This window comes from Streptopelia decaocto, assembly GCF_964273445.1.
Source record: "Streptopelia decaocto genome assembly, chromosome: 1".
Taxonomy (NCBI): Eukaryota; Metazoa; Chordata; class Aves; order Columbiformes; family Columbidae; genus Streptopelia; species Streptopelia decaocto.
The window spans coordinates 208,492,863-208,510,112 of NC_138663.1; the positions used below are offsets into that span (position 1 = coordinate 208,492,863).

At 50.0% G+C, this 17,250-nt stretch overlaps 2 protein-coding genes across 5 annotated transcripts in view; both read right to left on the reverse strand.

Moving 5' to 3' along the window:
• The window catches only part of CAPN5 (calpain 5), a 66,074-nt gene that overhangs the window by 13,731 nt on the left and 35,093 nt on the right, over positions 1–17,250 (reverse strand). For all 4 annotated transcript variants that reach the window (XM_082055801.1, XM_082055802.1, XM_082055803.1 and 1 more), the window contains one exon: positions 11,381–11,512. In XM_082055801.1, coding sequence (XP_081911927.1) covers positions 11,381–11,512 — 132 coding nt within the window. The remainder of the gene's footprint in view (positions 1–11,380; positions 11,513–17,250) is intronic.
• Positions 3,441–5,995, reverse strand: OMP (olfactory marker protein). The gene has a single exon (XM_082055836.1). It carries the CDS (start codon positions 5,898–5,900, stop codon positions 5,421–5,423), a length of 480 nt encoding a protein of 159 aa, XP_081911962.1. The 5' UTR covers positions 5,901–5,995; the 3' UTR covers positions 3,441–5,420.

Here is a 17,250-nt window from a genome sequence, read left to right on the forward strand (position 1 = left end):
GTCACTGCCATCTGCACTGCCAGCAGGACAAGGCACAAGCAAAGGGTAACTACCAAAGTCTGTAGGCCTTCATGGCTGTGGGCACCACTAGCTTTGCTCTGGATGGAAAATCCACCCAACTGCTGGGACAGAAATGGGCACAGACATGCACAGATGCTACAACTAGGAGGATCTGCATTTTATTTAGAACAAGGTCATAGAGGCACACAGCAAGAAACCGTCCCACCACAGCTTAGTTTTTGTTGAGGGTGAAGGCAACATGATTTTACTTCATGGCCACGGTGGGCTGTGAGGGCAGAGAAGGCTCCAGGGAGAACTTACTGTGGCCTTTCAGTCCTTAAAAGGAGCCTATAAGAAAAATGGGGACAGAGTTTTAGCAGGGCCTGTTATGATAGGACAAGGGGTGAAGGTTTTAAACTGGAAGTGGGGAGATTCAGGACAGACATGAGGAAGAAATTTTTTACAGTGAGGGTGATGAGAGCCTGTCCCAGGTTGGCCAGAGAGGTGTTGGATGAACCATCCCTGGAGACATCCCAGGCCAGGCTGGACGGGGCTCTGAGCAACCTGAGCTGGTGAAGATGTCCCTGCTCATGGCAGGGGTGGCACTGGATGAGCTTTGAAGGACCCTTCTAACCCAAATCATTCTGTGATTCTATGATTCCATATTTAATGTTGTTGATAGCTGACAAGTATTGACCAATTCAGCTGCAGTAACACAACCAACTGTCCACGCCTTTTCTTCTTTACTTACCTGCTCCCAAAGCATCATGACCTAAGCGAGGAAAAACCCCAGTAGGCCCATTGGATAATTATGTTCCAATACATGAAATAATCACTGTCCTGTGGAGACGGCTGTGAGTGTTGGGGTGGTGGACAGGACTCAGCTACATCACATTGGAATAGGCTCTTTAGGAAGCCTCAGGCCATGGTGAGACCCCCTGCACTGTGCCTTGGTCCTTGTGCAGCTGCTGGAGCCTTGTGCCTTTTTTTTGGCTGCTGTCATGAAACCATAACCCTGCAGAGAACACCCTCTTTCCGGAGATCCCCCAGCTCCCTTAGCTACCAGCAATGATCCAGCTCAGGGCTTTTATTGCACCTGCACTGAAATATTAATGATACCATAAGCCTCACAAGCACACTTGGTCTCTTGAGTTGTCTGGATCAATCAAAATAGAGCAGACAGAGCTGTGAAAAAGAGCTGCTCTTGGAGGGTTTGGCATTTTCCAAGAGTGCTAACAACGATGCCCCAGACTTCCTTTGGGACAGCGCCAGGGAAGGTCAGACAGCCCTCCATCAGTCCCCATCGATTCCCTCCCGACTGGAGCTCATCCTAATGAATTGTCATAGAGGACTGCTGTGCTAATCAACTCACTATTAATGTGGGCTTAGAAATGATTATAGCATTGATTAGAGGCAGCTTGTCAGACAGAGCTGGTAGTGACAGCTTCCAGCCGTCTGGTTCAGAGACTCGCCATTGCTGTCAGTGGTGGTAGAAGATATTGGTCCCCCACCATCCTCCTCTGACCCTTCATTTGGGGACAGCTCTGAAAACACCCTCTGCCACTGAAGAACCCGAGGGAATGTCAGGAAGATGTGCCAGGGGAGGTTCAGGTTGGACATGAGGAAAAGGTTCTTCACCCAGAGGGTGCTGGACACTGGAACAGGCTCCCCAGGGAGGTGTCACGGCCCCGAGCCTGACAGTGTTCAAGAAGAGACTGGACAACGTCCTCAGACACACGGTGTGAACTGTGGGGTTGTCCTGTGCAGGGACAGGAGTTGGACTCCATGATCCTTGTGGGTCCCTTCCAACTCAGGACATTTCTGTGATTCTATGAAGGTAGCAGAAGTGGTCAGCCTTAATCCAGAGCAGGATCCAGGAGCAAGGACTGGTTGTGTTTCTACAATGGCCCTAGGGGAAATGAGAGGAACCCTATCTCCAGAGCCCAAACTGCCCTCAACCTGCCAAAGAACAAGGTGTGAGCTCAAACATCAGCTTCCTCCCCGCCAGGTCCTCCCACACTACAGCATCCCACCCAGGTCAAGGATCCCTCCAGTTGCTTCAGCCCCTGGCCAAGGTGTCTGTGACTCTCCTGGCTGTAGGGGAGAGGTGGCAGCTCTGGATATGGTGCCTATCAGGATATAACACTTCAAGGCATACAGCAGAACCCCTGCTTGTGACCTGACATTGTGTATTACCTAAAGGATTAACCTGGGGCACACCTACAAACCCCAGCAGTAGCTGGATCCCAGATACCTCCAGGAGACCAACATGAGATTGAGATCTACAGCTCTCACCCACTCCCAGGAAACCTCCTCAGACATCTTCATCCCTCCTCAGTGGATGCTGGAGAGCTTGTCATGGACCACCCATCCCAGAGTCCTGGACTCAACTTGGCTGTGTGATGCTGAGGCAATGGAGACCAGATCTCTTCATTCACCCAACTGTGCTGCTTTTTCTTAGGAGCTCCTAAACCTGAAACTGTAACAACCTTTAGTGGGACAAATTTACAGTGAGAGGGTTCAGAGACAGGTAAATTGGAAGCCCAGAAACACCAGGTTCCAGATCTAATTTATAACATTTCCCTAAGCTGGTTTAGGGCTTTTCTCTTTTTTCTTAGGAGTGGCTAGTTAAGAGAAAAGGCATGTGTGACCCTGAAGAAATGTTCCCAATTAGAAGTAGGAATTGGTAGATGCTGATTCTGCCAAGCAGGGGCTCTTCAGCTGAGAACAGAAAAGGGAGAGAGGGATCCAGCTGTGCCAATATCCTGAACCAAATCAGGATGAAATTCCCCTGAGAGATGGGATGGAATGGTGTATCTCAAAGCCTTTATGGGATGCTGAAACCGTGTAGGGAGATTTTCAGTGACTGGTATAAAGAGGCTCATCTGCCCTGCAGCAGAGAAAGATCACGCTGCCCCATTCACCTCCCACCCCCAGCTCTGATGGAAAGAAGGATCCAGTTGATGATCTGCCCATTTTCCCCTCCTTTGCCCAGCTTCAAACCTCTCCCCAAACCACACAAACTGCTAAATGCTTCATTAAGCCTTTCACACCAAGAGACAAGGAGGCAAATGTTCATTTTACTTTTTACAGGAGAAAGAGGTGCTCAAAAATACCAACAGGGACCTGAAAATTGCTGGGTGCTGATTTACACCATGCAGGATCGGGGCCGGTTCCAGAAAGAGCATGAAGAAAACACGCACAGTCTCAGTCCTTAAGGGAACCCCTGTTGACTAGGCTTTTATTTACTGTGGTACATCAATTCCCGGTGAGGTATCTGCAGCAAGAACTCTACCCCAGCAACCAGCAATGTAACAATGGCATATTGTAAGACCTGGCATGCCAAAACCCCTTTGGATGTTGGCAGCAGCTCCTGTTATCAGGTCTAATGTGGGATGTATGATACAAATATGCCCAGAGAGGTGGTGGATGCCCCCCATCCCTGGAGACATCCCAGGCCAGGCTGGACGGGGCTCTGAGCAACCTGAGCTGGTGAAGATGTCCCTGCTCATGGCAGGGGTTGCACTGGATGAGCTTGGAAGGTCCCTCCCAACCCAAATTATTCTGTGATTCTATGCTTCTACAAGGAGACGTCTCCTATGGGAAAGTCTTCTAGAACCTTAGAAGTGGGTTTGGCCCGCAGTGGGTCCATGCTACGGCCAAGCTGGGATGCATCCACTTTTATGTCTCCTCACTGAGTCCAGTATTTCTTGGGGTTTAAGCAAAAACGTCAACCTCCCCAACAATGCCCATGACATGTCTGTATGATTTGGTGGCTGCTGAGCTTTGGTTGTGTGTAAGACTCAAAGCTCCAATTATCTCTCCAGCCAGTAGCTGATCTTCTTGCTTTCCTTCTCCTCTCTGCCTGGTATAGCATGTGCATATCATTTTATACACTATTGTTGTGGGCAGGGCATGGATTCTCCATCTCTGGGGGCTTTGAAGAAGAGGTTGGACTCTTGTGGGGAGTCCAACAAGGTTAGACATCTTGTGGGGGTGGTCCACCTAAGTTAGCAGGCCATGGGTAAAAAGCCACCTTGTCCTGGCTTTCCCATCACTGCCCTCTCCTTACACATCTCAGACAAATCTCAGGCTGTACCTTGAGGAGCGCTCACCCACATTTGGGTGCAATCTTAGCAAAGGATCAATTGTAATAATACTGGACTCTTTCAAAGGACATTTCCATCTGTGGGCCTCAAGAAGCTTCACCAAAGTCCCCTCCACTTTTTGATACAGGAAAAGAGAATGTCCAAAGTTAGTAGTTTATTCACAGTCACGGGGCAAGCCAGGCACAAAACATTCTCCTCCTCCTAAACTTGCAAAGGTACCATCTCCCCTCTCTGCTCCTGTGGCCACCCAGACAGTGCTTCCTGCCTCAGCATTTGTAGAGGGTAGGAGATACTGCTTTTTGGGGACAGCAGCAGGTTCCTGCTCTGTGGTTCGCAAAGTGCTCTGCAGCCTCGTGACTCTCTACAGATGCTTCAGAGTAAATATATCAGTGGGTGCTTTAAGGTCGCAACAATGCACAAATCGTTTTTGCTGCAGGAGACGCAATGCTGGCTCAGACCTACAGCCTGCTCCGAGCTGCCGGCTCGCTCGCCCCCTCTGCACACACGCCTGCTCCAACCCACCTTAGGACCAACAACCTCCAGGCAGCACAAGGTGGGCATCTTGCTGGAACACACCTCCCCATAGTGACCCCCAGCAAGAAACGGTGACAGCTGTCAGGAAAAGAGCAGTCCGACCTCCCTGCACCAGTTTGTCCAGTGGGTTTGCAACCTGCAGAAGACGGCATGTCCAAATGTGCTTCAGCTTCACGGCAAGGTGAGCTCAAACTTCATGGGGCTGGTCTTCAGGGACACCAAGCAGCCACTGTTGCAGCGGGAGTCACTGCAGCCTGCAAGCACTCAGCATCCTTGCAAGGAGAAGCACCCCACTGCAAACAAGCCCTCCCCTTTTAATGGCTAGGACGGAAACTGGAAGCCAGGGCTCTCTCCAGGTTGTCTCTCCTGTTTCTAGTGTGGCGATTTCTTATTTTTCCATTAGGCTTTTCGTACGTAGTTGCCACAGTTGGAGGGCTTAGGGCAGCCTCTTATTTCCAAGCCAGCAAGGCGCTGCACAGGTCAGACCTGGTGAATCCCTGCTGGATCTGCAAGCATGCAGTATTATATTCTAGGCAAATACAGCAGCAAGCTCATGACCCACTCCTTCCCATCATTCAGACAGAGGACAACATGTTAGGGGAATATTTCACAGGGCTAAGGGACTCCAGAAGCACCTGGCTGTCCTCCACATTTTCATGACGCTGTTCCTCATAAAAAAACAAAAATCACATAAAAAATGAACCAAGAACTGAACTGAGAGAAAGAAAAACGAAGACAAAAGCACAGCTGGAGCAAGAAGGGCTGAGGAAGAGGGGATCAGGCTTTAAAAACAACAGAGCACTTCAGCTGAGCTGGTTCGAGGCCATCAGTGAAAGCGAAGAGGAAATACATCACCTTGCGGATCCGGGCTAACTCCGCTATCCGCTCCCCAAATTCCTGGGCATCTGCCTCGTTGCACTCCACCTCCTTGGCCCCTGGTTTCTTCCAGAAGATGCCCACCGGCTCCAGCAGCTGCCGGTTCATAAGGTGGGTGAGATCGGGAGTCCAGTGCTGGGAGGTGCCGGTCACCGTGACCTTCCCAGGTCTCTCTAGCTGGATGTCCCAGCGGAGGAAGCGCAGGTTGTGCTGCCGGATGAAATCCACTCGGTAGATGTGCTCGTTGGGTCGCAGCAGCTTCTCGCCGTCCTGGGGCCTCACATTTTTCTGCTGCAGGCTCTGGAATCGCAGCCGCATGCAGCGGGTGAGCTGGTCATCGTGGATGAAGGGCAGCTCCAGCATCTCTGCCTCGGCTGCCATTGCCTCAGCTGCTCCTCTGCTATGTCCTCAGCAATGTTTGGGCTCTCAAACAGGACACGCAGAGGCAAAAAGCCACCAAGCCCCCAGAACTGGTGCCCGCTCTCCACGGTCCCAGCGGTGCTAGGCAACCCGGGCCAGTGACGCAAAAGACCCTCCGGAGCTTCCTGTGGTTGCCCTCTCGTCTCATTTGCAGATGAGAAACTGATGGTGCTGCTGTGCACGATAATCTATAGGGAAGGGATGTCTGATGTCAGCTTCCCTGGCAACCTCCCTGACAACCGCGGCTCAGCTCATTATCCCAAAACGAAGGTGTGCAGCTGGGGATGTCACCTGGCAGGTCTGGGTGGCAGTGGCTTTCTCTGAGTGTAGGATGAGGATAATTCAGGTTGGAAGGAGACTCCGGAGGGATCTGATCCAGCCCACTGCTCTAAGCGGATGTTATTTTAAGGTTAAATCAGGTTGCTCGGGGCTTTGTCTGGTCCATCTTTGAATCCAGTGCAGGGCAACAAAGATGCTGAAGGGAGTGGAGCATCTCCCATGTGAGGAAAGGCTGAGGGAGCTGGGGCTCTGGAGCTGGAGAAGAGGAGACTGAGTGGTGACCTCATTAATGTTTACAGATATATAAAGGGTGAGTGTCAGGAGGATGGAGCCAGGCTCTTCTTGGTGACAACCAGTGATAGGACAAGGGGTAATGGGTACAAACTGCAACACAAGAGGTTCCACTTAAATTTGAGAAGAAACTTCTTCATGGTGAGGGTGGCAGAGCCTGGCCCAGGCTGCCCAGGGAGGTTGTGGAGTCTCCTTCTCTGCAGACATTGAAACCCGCCTGGACACCTTCCTGTGTAACCTCATCTGGATGTTCCTGCTCCATGGGGGGATTGGACTGGATGAGCTTTTGAGGTCCCTTCCAATCCCTGACATTCTGTGATTCTATGATTCTGTATCTCCATGGATGGAGATCCCACAGCCTCTCTGAGCCCCTGTTCCAGTATCTGATCATGCTCATGTTGAAGATAAGCTGGAGCTTGTTCTTTTGTCTTTTGTCCTGCAACTGTGTATCCCCAGCAGAATTCTGGATCCATTTTGTCCACAACCTCTCATTAGGTACCTACAGACAGCAACAAGCTCCCCCTTCACCTTCATTCCTCCTGGCCACACAAACCCAGCTCCCTCAGCCTCTCCTTGCACCCCCTGTACTCCAGACCATTTTGGTGGCTGCCATCAGGCTTGCTTCAGTCTCCCACTGTCTTCTTCTGGGGACCCCAAAACAGTGACCAGATTGGGATTAACAAATGCCAGACAGAGGGAAAGAATATTTTGCCCCGCTCTGCTGGTTGCACTCATGTTAGTTTGGCCCCCATCTCTGCAGTGGTACATGTTTGACTCATAATCAACTTGTTCTTCAGGAACCTGTTTCCTTTTCTGAACAAGCAACCCAAACAACCTCTTTCCAGGCACCATAGGGATGTTCTGAGCCCACATGAACACCAACAAGAGCATCATACCCAACCTGGAACCCCTAATTCCTCAGCAATTGCTGTGCATGATTAAATCCAGAGCACCAGTGCTGTGCTGGTGAGTTGTCCAGACAGTGGATGGGATAACAGGGGACAGTGGTGAATGTGTGTCTCTTTGCAAGGTACTGGATGGCTCCATGAGGCTGCAGACCCTGAAGTGAGGTGCCATGCCAAGCCATGAACCCTTCCGCCAAGTGGCCCCATGACACAACAGCTAAGCCATAGCCACAGTTTTAGGTAAACCATGGAAACAGTCAAACTCCTGCAAGTGTGCTATGGTATCTTTGGGACGTAGTCACTGGTTTGGACAATTGGAGAGTGCAGGCGTTTCAGCACAAAGCTTTAGACATTGTGGGGAGTCATGTAAACCAGTCTGATGTTACTCCTAAAGACCCTGAGGACAGATTCAAGAAAACGAAGAGCTACACAGACACATTCGAAGGGATAAAAGAGATGTCTGAGGAAACCTGACCCTTCTGGCTGTCCTCTGAGCTCTTGCCTCATGTGTTCACTAGCTTTGAAACATCTTTATCAACAACTGTTGATCAAACCCTTGGGTTTTAAAAGTTAAAAATACCTTCAGATAACCCTGGACACCTTTTTGAGCTGAGCTACATGTGACAATGTCACATAGACCTTGCTTGGACTACCTTGTTTCTTCTATCCCCATAGGTGATTGCAGTAGAAGAAGCAATGACCTTGCACCTGATGATGGATGGACAGCAGTGAGGTACAGCCCTCAGGAACCATGTGGTGTTCCTTCCTTGCCCTGCTGAGATACAAGATCAGCCTTCAGGGTCCCCTCAGGGAGCAATAACTAACTCCAGGTTGTAGAAGACCTATGCAAAATGGACTTTGGGAGGTCAGTGCCCTCAGAGCCATCTGCTCATGGCCTGCCACCCAAGATGGCTCTGTGCTCTGGAAGCAACGGAGTGGGAAGGAGACAAGGCTAAGTGGTGGAGATGCAGGGCAGTGTGAATCACTTGGCTTCAGAGTCTGGTCCATGTCCCTCATTTCACAGAATCACAGAATGGTTGGGGTTGGAAGGGACCTCTGGAGATCATCCAGTCCAACCCACCTGCTAACGCAGGGTCACCAGAGCAGATCACACAGGAAGGTGTCCAGGTGGGTTTGAATGTCTCCAGAGAAGGGGACTCCACAACCTCTCTGGGAAGCCTGTGGAACAGACTGCCTTGTCTGTCCTTTCAGCTGTTGCTTACATCAGCATAGTGACCAGTCAGGAGTAGAGATTTGTCCTGCAGGCATTGAGTCCTATGTGTGGAGATTCCTGAGGGCCAAGGAACAACCGGTATCTCCAGGAATGTTATTACAATTGCACGTGCAACTGTACCAAGGACCAAGAGGTCCATTATTTCTGGGCCCATGAAAGGCTCTGAGATCTTCAGCAGGGACCACAGGAAAAGGTTCTTCACCCAGAGGGTGCTGGACACTGAACAGGCTCCCCAGGGAGGTGTCACGGCCCCAAGCCTGACAGTGTTCAAGAAGAGACTGGACAACGTCCTCAGACACACGGTGTGAACTGTGGGGTTGTCCTGTGCAGGGACAGGAGTTGGACTCGACGATCCTTGTGGGTCCCTTCCAGCTCAGGACGTTCTATGATTCTATGACCATGCTCTAATCCCACCACATCCAGCAGAGCTGATGTCTCTTTGGATCAAGGGATTAATCTGTGCACATGACGTCTCCCATTTTGCTTTAAAAGTTGCTGCTGCAGTTTATAGCAACACTTACTCCTTGCAGTTCATCATAAGCCCTCAAAACACCTTGCCAAAGGAGAGCAAAGGTCCCGTCCAGGTCAGTCTCCAAAATCAGGGGTGTGTTGAAGCATGTCTGACCAGAGTCCTGCAGTGAACGCCACAGCAAACTGGGAGGGAAGACTTGGGGAGAGGGCTGCAGCTTTTGCTTTGGCCACAAAACAAACCTTTCTGAAAGAAAGGAGGCGGGTAAAGGAGAGCCTCTGAGAGTCAAGGGCATGGAAAATGAGAAGTCACAAACACCCACAGCCAAACTGCCAAGGGAGGAAAAGCAATGCCATTGGCAAACTGAAATAATGAGGTGTCCAAAGGGACCCAGCTTCTGCTCAGCTGGCATTTCCCAGGGCAGGGCTGGAAGTGAATGGTGAGGAGAGAAGATAACTCTACCGGTTGCCCTTGGGAGACATCGATGCAGAGGAACAAGCTAAACAACCCCTCGCACCACACCTGTAGACACACAGCAGTCACCACAGCCACAATGGGAGGAAACCTTACTGCTTATCCAGGAGCCAGCAGCAGCTATCCATTTCCAACAGAACGAAAAAACTTGGTTTTAACAGAAAATGGGAATGCTGCAACAAACACAAATTCATGAGCTTAGTGTTCACGATCACAGATGAGGTTTTAGGGACACGGTTTAGTGCCAGTATTAGGTTAATGGTTGGACTCAGTGATCCTGAGGGTCTGTTCCAACCAAAACGATTCTATGATCACAAAACCCAAAGGCAGCAGAGAGTGGAAGTACAACAGCACACAGAGTAGAGACAAAGGTTGGAGGTGTCCCTTTTGGTTCCGTTGCAATAGGAGGCTGTAGGTGAAGCAAGTGATGCTGTCTGCAAACACTGTAGGTCTTTTGTGGCTGCCTTTTGCAGTAAAATGTAGGAAAAGGAGCTTGCAACTTGCTGGCCTCTTGTCCTACAATGAGGCTTGCCTGTACCACCATCAGGAGCTCCCCTGCCTTGGCTTTCATGGGACTGACTTCTTCTGTAGCCAAGAACGTGGTGGAGATGGGCACAGACTGTTGGAAGATGTGGCACTGAACATCTTCTTGCCGCCTGTACCTCTGTGGTTCCTCCCTGGGTTGAAGCCCCTTAGAATCATAGAGTAATTTTGGTTGGAAAAGACACTCAAGATCATTGAGACCAACAGTTAACCCAACATTGCCACTAAAACATGTCCCTAAGAAACTCATCTATGTGTCTTTTACACACCTAGCTCTGGTGTGGCTCCTTGGTGGCTTTCTGGCTCACAACACAGTCCCTTTGGACCCCACACTCCAAGGAGCACTGCTACACGGTGCAATCCAGCCATGAAACATGCCAGGCATGGATGCTTTGGGGAAGCAGTGGCTTGGGAGAGATACCAATACCCTCAAATCACCCCACCTACCCCAGTGCAAGGTGTCTCATTGCCAAGGTGGGCACACACTGTTCAGCCTGGAGAAGAGAAGGCTCCAGAAGACCTTATTGTGGCCTTTCCCTATTTAGAAGAGGCCGATAAGAAAGATGGGGACAGACTTTTTAGCAGGGCCTGTTGTGATAGGACAAGGGGTGACGGTTTTAAACTAAATGAGGGGAGATCCAGGCCAGACATGAGGAACATATTTTTTACAATGAGGGTGGTGAGAGCCTGTCCCAGGTTGCCCAGAGAGGTGGTGGATGAACCATCCCTGGAGACATCCCAGGCCAGGCTGGACGGGGCTCTGAGCAACCTGAGCTGGTGAAGATGTCCCTGCTCATGGCAGGGGTGGCACTGGATGAGCTTTGGAGGTCCTTTGTAACACAAACTATTCTATGGTTCTGTGAGCATCCAAAGAAAGGGAACACCATGGGAACTAGGGAAACAAGGCCAAACATTATAGCTGACCAACCTGAATTTTGTTCTTCTTCTTGTTTTTTTGGGTTCTTTTGGACTGGAGAGGGTCAGATTTGATATCTGGAGGACAGGGCAGGACAGGACTTGATCCACTTGGTTAAGGAGAGACTGGCCAAGGGTTTGGCTTGAGTTTGATGTGACTGCAGTCATGATGGTTAATTCCCCTTGAAAGATAGTTCTTTAATGGAGGTTTTTGCACATGAACAGTTTTCCAGGACCTGAGTTATCCCCAAATAACCAGGTTTTGAGCTGGCCAAACACAACGCATAGCCAAGGTGTTGAAAACAGGCTTTCCCCTGTGAAAACCACTTACCTTCTGCCACAGGGACTCCCGGGATGCCAGTGAGGAGCAGGCAGCCACGAACCAGCAGTTCCCAACCTGGCCCTGGTGTAAGTCATGGGAGCTGATCCCGTCCACGAAGAGATGTGGATCATCACAGATTTCCTGTGGGACAGGAGAAAAACAGATTCTATGGATCTGGGACAACGCTGCTTTTCCTCTGCCTGGCTCCTGCCAGGCTGTCCTGTCTTCTTCCCACTCCCATTTACAGCCTGAACAAGAAAGCACTTACATAGCAGGGTGTCCAGCAAGCTTCATGTGAAACACTATTTTATTTTTTTTTAATATTTTCTCCTGATGCATCCAGTTTGGAATGTCATGCCCAGCTGGAGGCTGGGAGTGGATGGGACTGACAAAGAGCTGAAATAATTTTTTCCCCTTTGTTATCATGTTTAATTTGAAGAGGGGAAAGAAAAAGCAAGTTTTGCTTCTTCCCCCACACTTCGCAGTTTTTCAGGCTGGCTCTACCCAGAATAACATGTTCCTCCTGAACTTTGCACATGAGGACTTGTATAGACTCTGCCCATGGAATCATAGATTCACAGAATGGTTTGGGTTGGAAAGGACCCTCGAAGCTCATCCAGTGCCACCCCTGCCATGCGCAGGGACATCTTCACCAGCTCAGGTTGCTCAGAGCCCCGTCCAGCCTGGCCTGAGATGTCTCCAGGGATGGTTCATCCACCACCTCTCTGGCCAACCTGGTCCAGTGTTTTACCACCCGTCATGGGGAGGAAAAGGAATCTCTGCTTCATAAGCACCTCCTGGTATTCTCACCAAACCCAGCCAGCACTGTGCACCTGAAAAACAACCTGAGCTTCATTCAGACACGAAGTGGGCAGAGATCAAACCCAAGGGAGAGGACTAATCATCTCAGAGCCGCAGGCGTTGCAGGAGGTTGGGAAAAGCACTAGAGGGAGGCAAGCTGACAGACACCAAGGGCTTCTCAGCATCACTGAGTGCAGGCAGGGGTGGGAGAGGAGCAGCGAACACGGTTTCACTCCTGTTTCATGCCACCGAGGAAGTGTCCAGCAGCAGGGATGCATCTATCCTGCCTGTTGGTGACAGGGATATCTGCAAAATCAGCTCTTAGTGATCCTGCTCTGAGGGGCCAGAGACAGTGTGTTTGGCCCATTTGAGGACCACAGCTGCCCTTTCTACCCTTGGATGAATCTGCAGTGTACAAAAAAAAGGAGTCACTTGGTATTACATAGAAACGAAAGAATGGAAATCATAGCCTGCTTGGCAGAAATTAGCATAGGGTAGAGGGTGTCAGGTGCTCAGAGACCTTTCTTGAGAGCAGAGCTGCCAGTAAGCTGTGATTTCCCCATCACCAGGAAAGAATTTGTAAATTCAGACCCCGTGGTTTGTCATTTTAATAGAGGGAAGCCCTGTGTACTCATCAAAAGAGCACAGAGGAGGGGTGCAGCTTGTTAGACCCTAGTGCCTTGGACCCATGGCAGCAACGATGGTGCCACATCTGGAAAGGCACATGCCAGGACAGGATCCCTCTGCGAAACACACTTCTTGTTTGACTCAGCTTCTCTTCCCATTAACGCAGATGAATCCCTCAGGGCTTGAAGGATTCATTCAGGCAGCTCCTCAGATGCTGCAGTAGGTGTTTCCCTTTCAGGTGCACACTTGGATGTGGTGTTTCAAGGTGCTTTTGGTTCAGTGTGGCTGTGGCTGAACACAAACACTTGCTCTACAGCTTAGCAACCCATGGACTTTCTAACCTCCTTCTCTTACAATGTGCAAAACCCAACAGCAGCTTCCAGCTGAACTGGAGGTTTCCTAGGAGCATGAAGGTTGCTAAATGCCACAATCCTCTGCTGTGGCAAGAGCTGACAGCCTCTCGCTTGACCCAGGATCTTGTGTGCCTGGAGATGCTTCAGGCCTTGGAGATGAAGAGATGGTTTGCACAAGGATCAGCCCAGCATGATATATAGGTCTGGCTGAAATTAAACACCATGTGAGCTCTGCACAAAATCTGTGCAAATCCCAGATTGCTCAGTGAGTCTTCCCAGGAGTCAACCCTGAAGGGCAGAGAGGTGCTGCCGTGCTTCCCTGCAGAAGGACCACGAGCACCCTCAAGCCCTATGACTGAGATGATTCCCAGTGGACTCCCAGTGATCCTAAGCACAAAATCGTCAAATCAATGTAGTTAGAAGGAACTTCTGGAGGTCCTTCAGTCCATCCCACCCACTCAAAGCAGGGTCAGCTACAGCAGGTTGCCCAGCACCATGCTCAGTCAGGTTTTGAATATCTCCAGGAATGGAGACTCCATTGGCAACCTCTGCCAATGTTTGGACTATCTCCATGGTAAAAAAGACTTTTCTAATGTATAAATGGAATTTCCTATTGTTTTTCAATTTGTGCTCACTGTCTCTTTTCCTGTCACTGGGCATCACTGAGAAGTCTGACTCTGTCTTATTCATTCCCTGCCATCAGGTATTTATGCACATCGTTAAGATCCTCCTGAGCTTTCTCCAGACTGGAGTCCTAGTTCGCTCAGCCTCTCCTCGTGTTAGATGCTCCAGTTCCTTAATGATCTTCAAGGCCTTCTGCTGCACTTGCACAGGGGAAGACAGAATTTCCTCCTGGCTCTGATGCTGCAGAGCTGATCCCATCAGGAACCAGACTCATTGGTGGGTCAGTCTCCCCAGCTGAATCTCCTGAGAAGGTTTCCCAAATCCCTTAGACTGCAGCTTCCCAATATTGAATTACTTGGATTCTCCAGTCCCCACTAAAGCTGCTGAGCTCCCACTCACACCTGTTGGCCCTGGTCTAGACTTGGTTGGCATTCAGTCCACAGGGATACCGTTCCCTGGGTGCTCTGTCTCTACCAAGGTAGGAGTAAGGCAGCAATGTCCTCATGATTGCATGGAGCACAGTGGGGCCCCGGTGTGTGATTCAGCACCTTCAGGGTGCAAAGCACACCCAAAGCCATGAAGAATCATGCCCACATGCAAAGATGGATGATGAACTGGAACCATTGGTCTCTAGGTCAAAAAGAGACAAGAAAAGCCTCGAACTTAGTTTTCCTTTTTTCTGCAGACAGAGCTGAAAGAGATAAGGAGCTTGTTCTGCAGTCAGACTGAATTACAGGGCCTGGAGTTTGTATCTGCAAGGGGAGGAGAGAAGCTGAGATGCTCTGATCACAGAAGGTCATCACCTTGGCTTCCTCCCCTCCTTCCCGTGCAGCAGACAGAAACTGGGTGAGCAATAACATTTCCTCAGGCAGGCACTTCTACAAAAAGCAAATGCCATGTCACCCTCCCAGCACCACGACCCAGAGAGAAGAGGGCAGCACACAACCTTGCAAACCCACATACAGCCTGAGGGCTTTTTGGAGCCAAGTCCAGCCACCCCATGGCTTCAGCAAACAGTGAGTCTATCCCGTCCTTCAGCTCATCACAGCCAGATCCTGGGTTGTGGTTGCTCCTGGTCTGGTGAACAGCAAGAAAGAGCAGGGGGAAAGCCAAAAGCTATGGGTACAGGGAAACTATGGCTTCCATATGTTGCTCTTAACTCCACCTTGGCCAAGAGAGCCATCCATACTTCTTTAACCCTAAGAAGAACCTGTGTTGAATGATCCCAAGGACACTAAGCACCATCAGAGATTATTTGCCCCCCTTCCCCCCCCCATTAAAATTGCCTGCTGAAATGGCCACTGAGCTCCAGGCAACAAAATACCACTTAGAGGAAGCCTGTGCAGATAGCCCTGTGATAAGATACAGCCTGATAACAAAGGCAGGGCCAAAATAGTGACTCAAAGTTCTGGTGATTCATATGCTCCTTCCCACATCCTTCCTTCTGCAAGGGATGTGGGACAGAGGTGGAAACCAGATCTGGGGCTGGGAGAGGACTTTGAGGCTCCTGTTGATGGGAGGTTGGTTGCAGAGGTGCCAAGTCTGGCTTACAGGAGCCCAGAACGGGCCAGTTTGCTCCCTCTGGTTATTTAAGTTCATTAAGGAAAAAGAGACCAAATCAATGCAATTATCTTGCACTTGGTGGTGTAATTTTGCTTCCCACCAAAAAGTACATGGGTTTCTCCTCTGTTCTTCGTCCCTTTGACCCTCTTTCCCTCAACACACACACAATTTCCTTCCAAAGGCATTTAAACCAGAAAATATCACCTTCATCTTCTCCAGTTGGTCCAAATCCACGTAGGATACGAATGAGCAAATCACCCTGTAATTTGCTTTATAATTGGTGACTGCCTTATCATGGATGTTTCTCAGAGCAGATTTCTGAGCTTTAGGTTCACTGGGGATCTGGATCATGTCAAGCTGGCTGTGGGAAAGCAGAAGCTCAGGGGGGAAAATTACCGTGTGAGATCCAACATCTGCTGCATGCCAGGACCACTTTTGCTAACAAGATTTTGCAAGGAGCAGACTAGTCTTAATTGTATTGCAGAGCCTGGCTGTTTTCAGGAACAATGTTTTCACTCAGATTTGCAAAATCAGCAGGATAATCTATTAGCGTGGCTGCGCTTCCCCCCTCCCGGGCAATGGGGAACCAAAAGGATCCTGTGTCTTAAATGTCACTCGCACAGCCAAGGGAGTAAGAGGAGTCCAAGCACAGTGAGCAACAGTGACACAGCTGACACAAAGGTCCCCGTGTCATCTTGCTGCAGGTACCTGCATCAGGATGTGATTTTCCAAAAAAAGTGCAATTAAAAAATTTGCACTAGGGTGATGTAGAGAAAGGAAGGGAAACAGGGTGAGTTTAGAAAACCAGGGGTCCATGTTTTCAGATGGATTATTACGGAATCATAGAATCACAGAACGGTTTGGGTTGGAAGGGACCTTCAAAGTTCACCCAGTGCCACCCCTGCCATGAGCAGGGACATCTTCACCAGATCAGGTTGCTCAGAGCCCCGTCCAGCCTGGCCTGGGATGTCTCCAGGGATGGGGCATCCACCACCTCTCTGGCCAACCTGGGACAGGCTCTCACCACCCTCAGGGTAAAAAATTTCTTCCTTGTGTATAGCCTGAATCTCTCCTCTTTTAATTTAAAACCATCACCCCTTGTCCCATTGCAACAGGCCCTGCTAAAAATCATATCCTCAGTGGCTTGGCTTCATACACAGGGAAGGGGAGGTTTGGTTGGTAATATCTACATCCTGTGAAACTGTGGTGGTTTTTATTGCCTCAGTCAGGCATCCCTAATGCTAAACAACCCAGAGTGTCTCAATGTGTACACATTTTTATCTGTTATCAGCTCCCACACTGTGCAAAGGGCGTTGGACACTCCACCCACAGCAAACAGGACTTGCTTTTAAAGGGAGGCATCACAAAAACACACTCCCCACCAATCCCATGACCCTGCTTGTGTCCTTCAGCACTGCACTGTGCCATTTGTTTTGCCACCAGAGACAGCAGGGACGGTGGCAAACAAGATCAAAAGGTCAATTTGCAGGCTTAGCAGCCTTTACAGGTCCCTCTGTAGTTTTATCTTCCGGGTATCCAAAGTACAAAGGCACCAAAGAGGTCTCTGTTAAAGCAATGAGATGTGGAGAGATGTGACATGCTGTGAGAACTCTGCACCTCCCTGGGAGAGGATGGAGGGCGAGAAGGACAGACATGAGGAGGAAAGTTTCTACAGTGAGGGTGGTAAAACACTGGTCCAGGTTGGCCAGAGAGGTGGTAGATGAACCATCCCTGGAGACATCCCAGGCCAGGCTGGACGGGGCTCTGAGCAACCTGAGCTGGTGAAGATGTCCCTGCTCATGGCAGGGGTGGCACTGAGGGAGCTTGGAAGGTCCCTTCCAACCCAAACTGTTCTGTAGTTCTATTATAAGAATGGGAAGGAGACGGGAACAAGTGCAGAGACCTCAGACC

Excerpts from the sequence above, each read along its gene's own strand:
- OMP (XM_082055836.1), bottom strand. The coding sequence starts at position 5,900 with ATGGCAGCCGAGGCAGAGATGCTGGAGCTGCCCTTCATCCACGATGAC.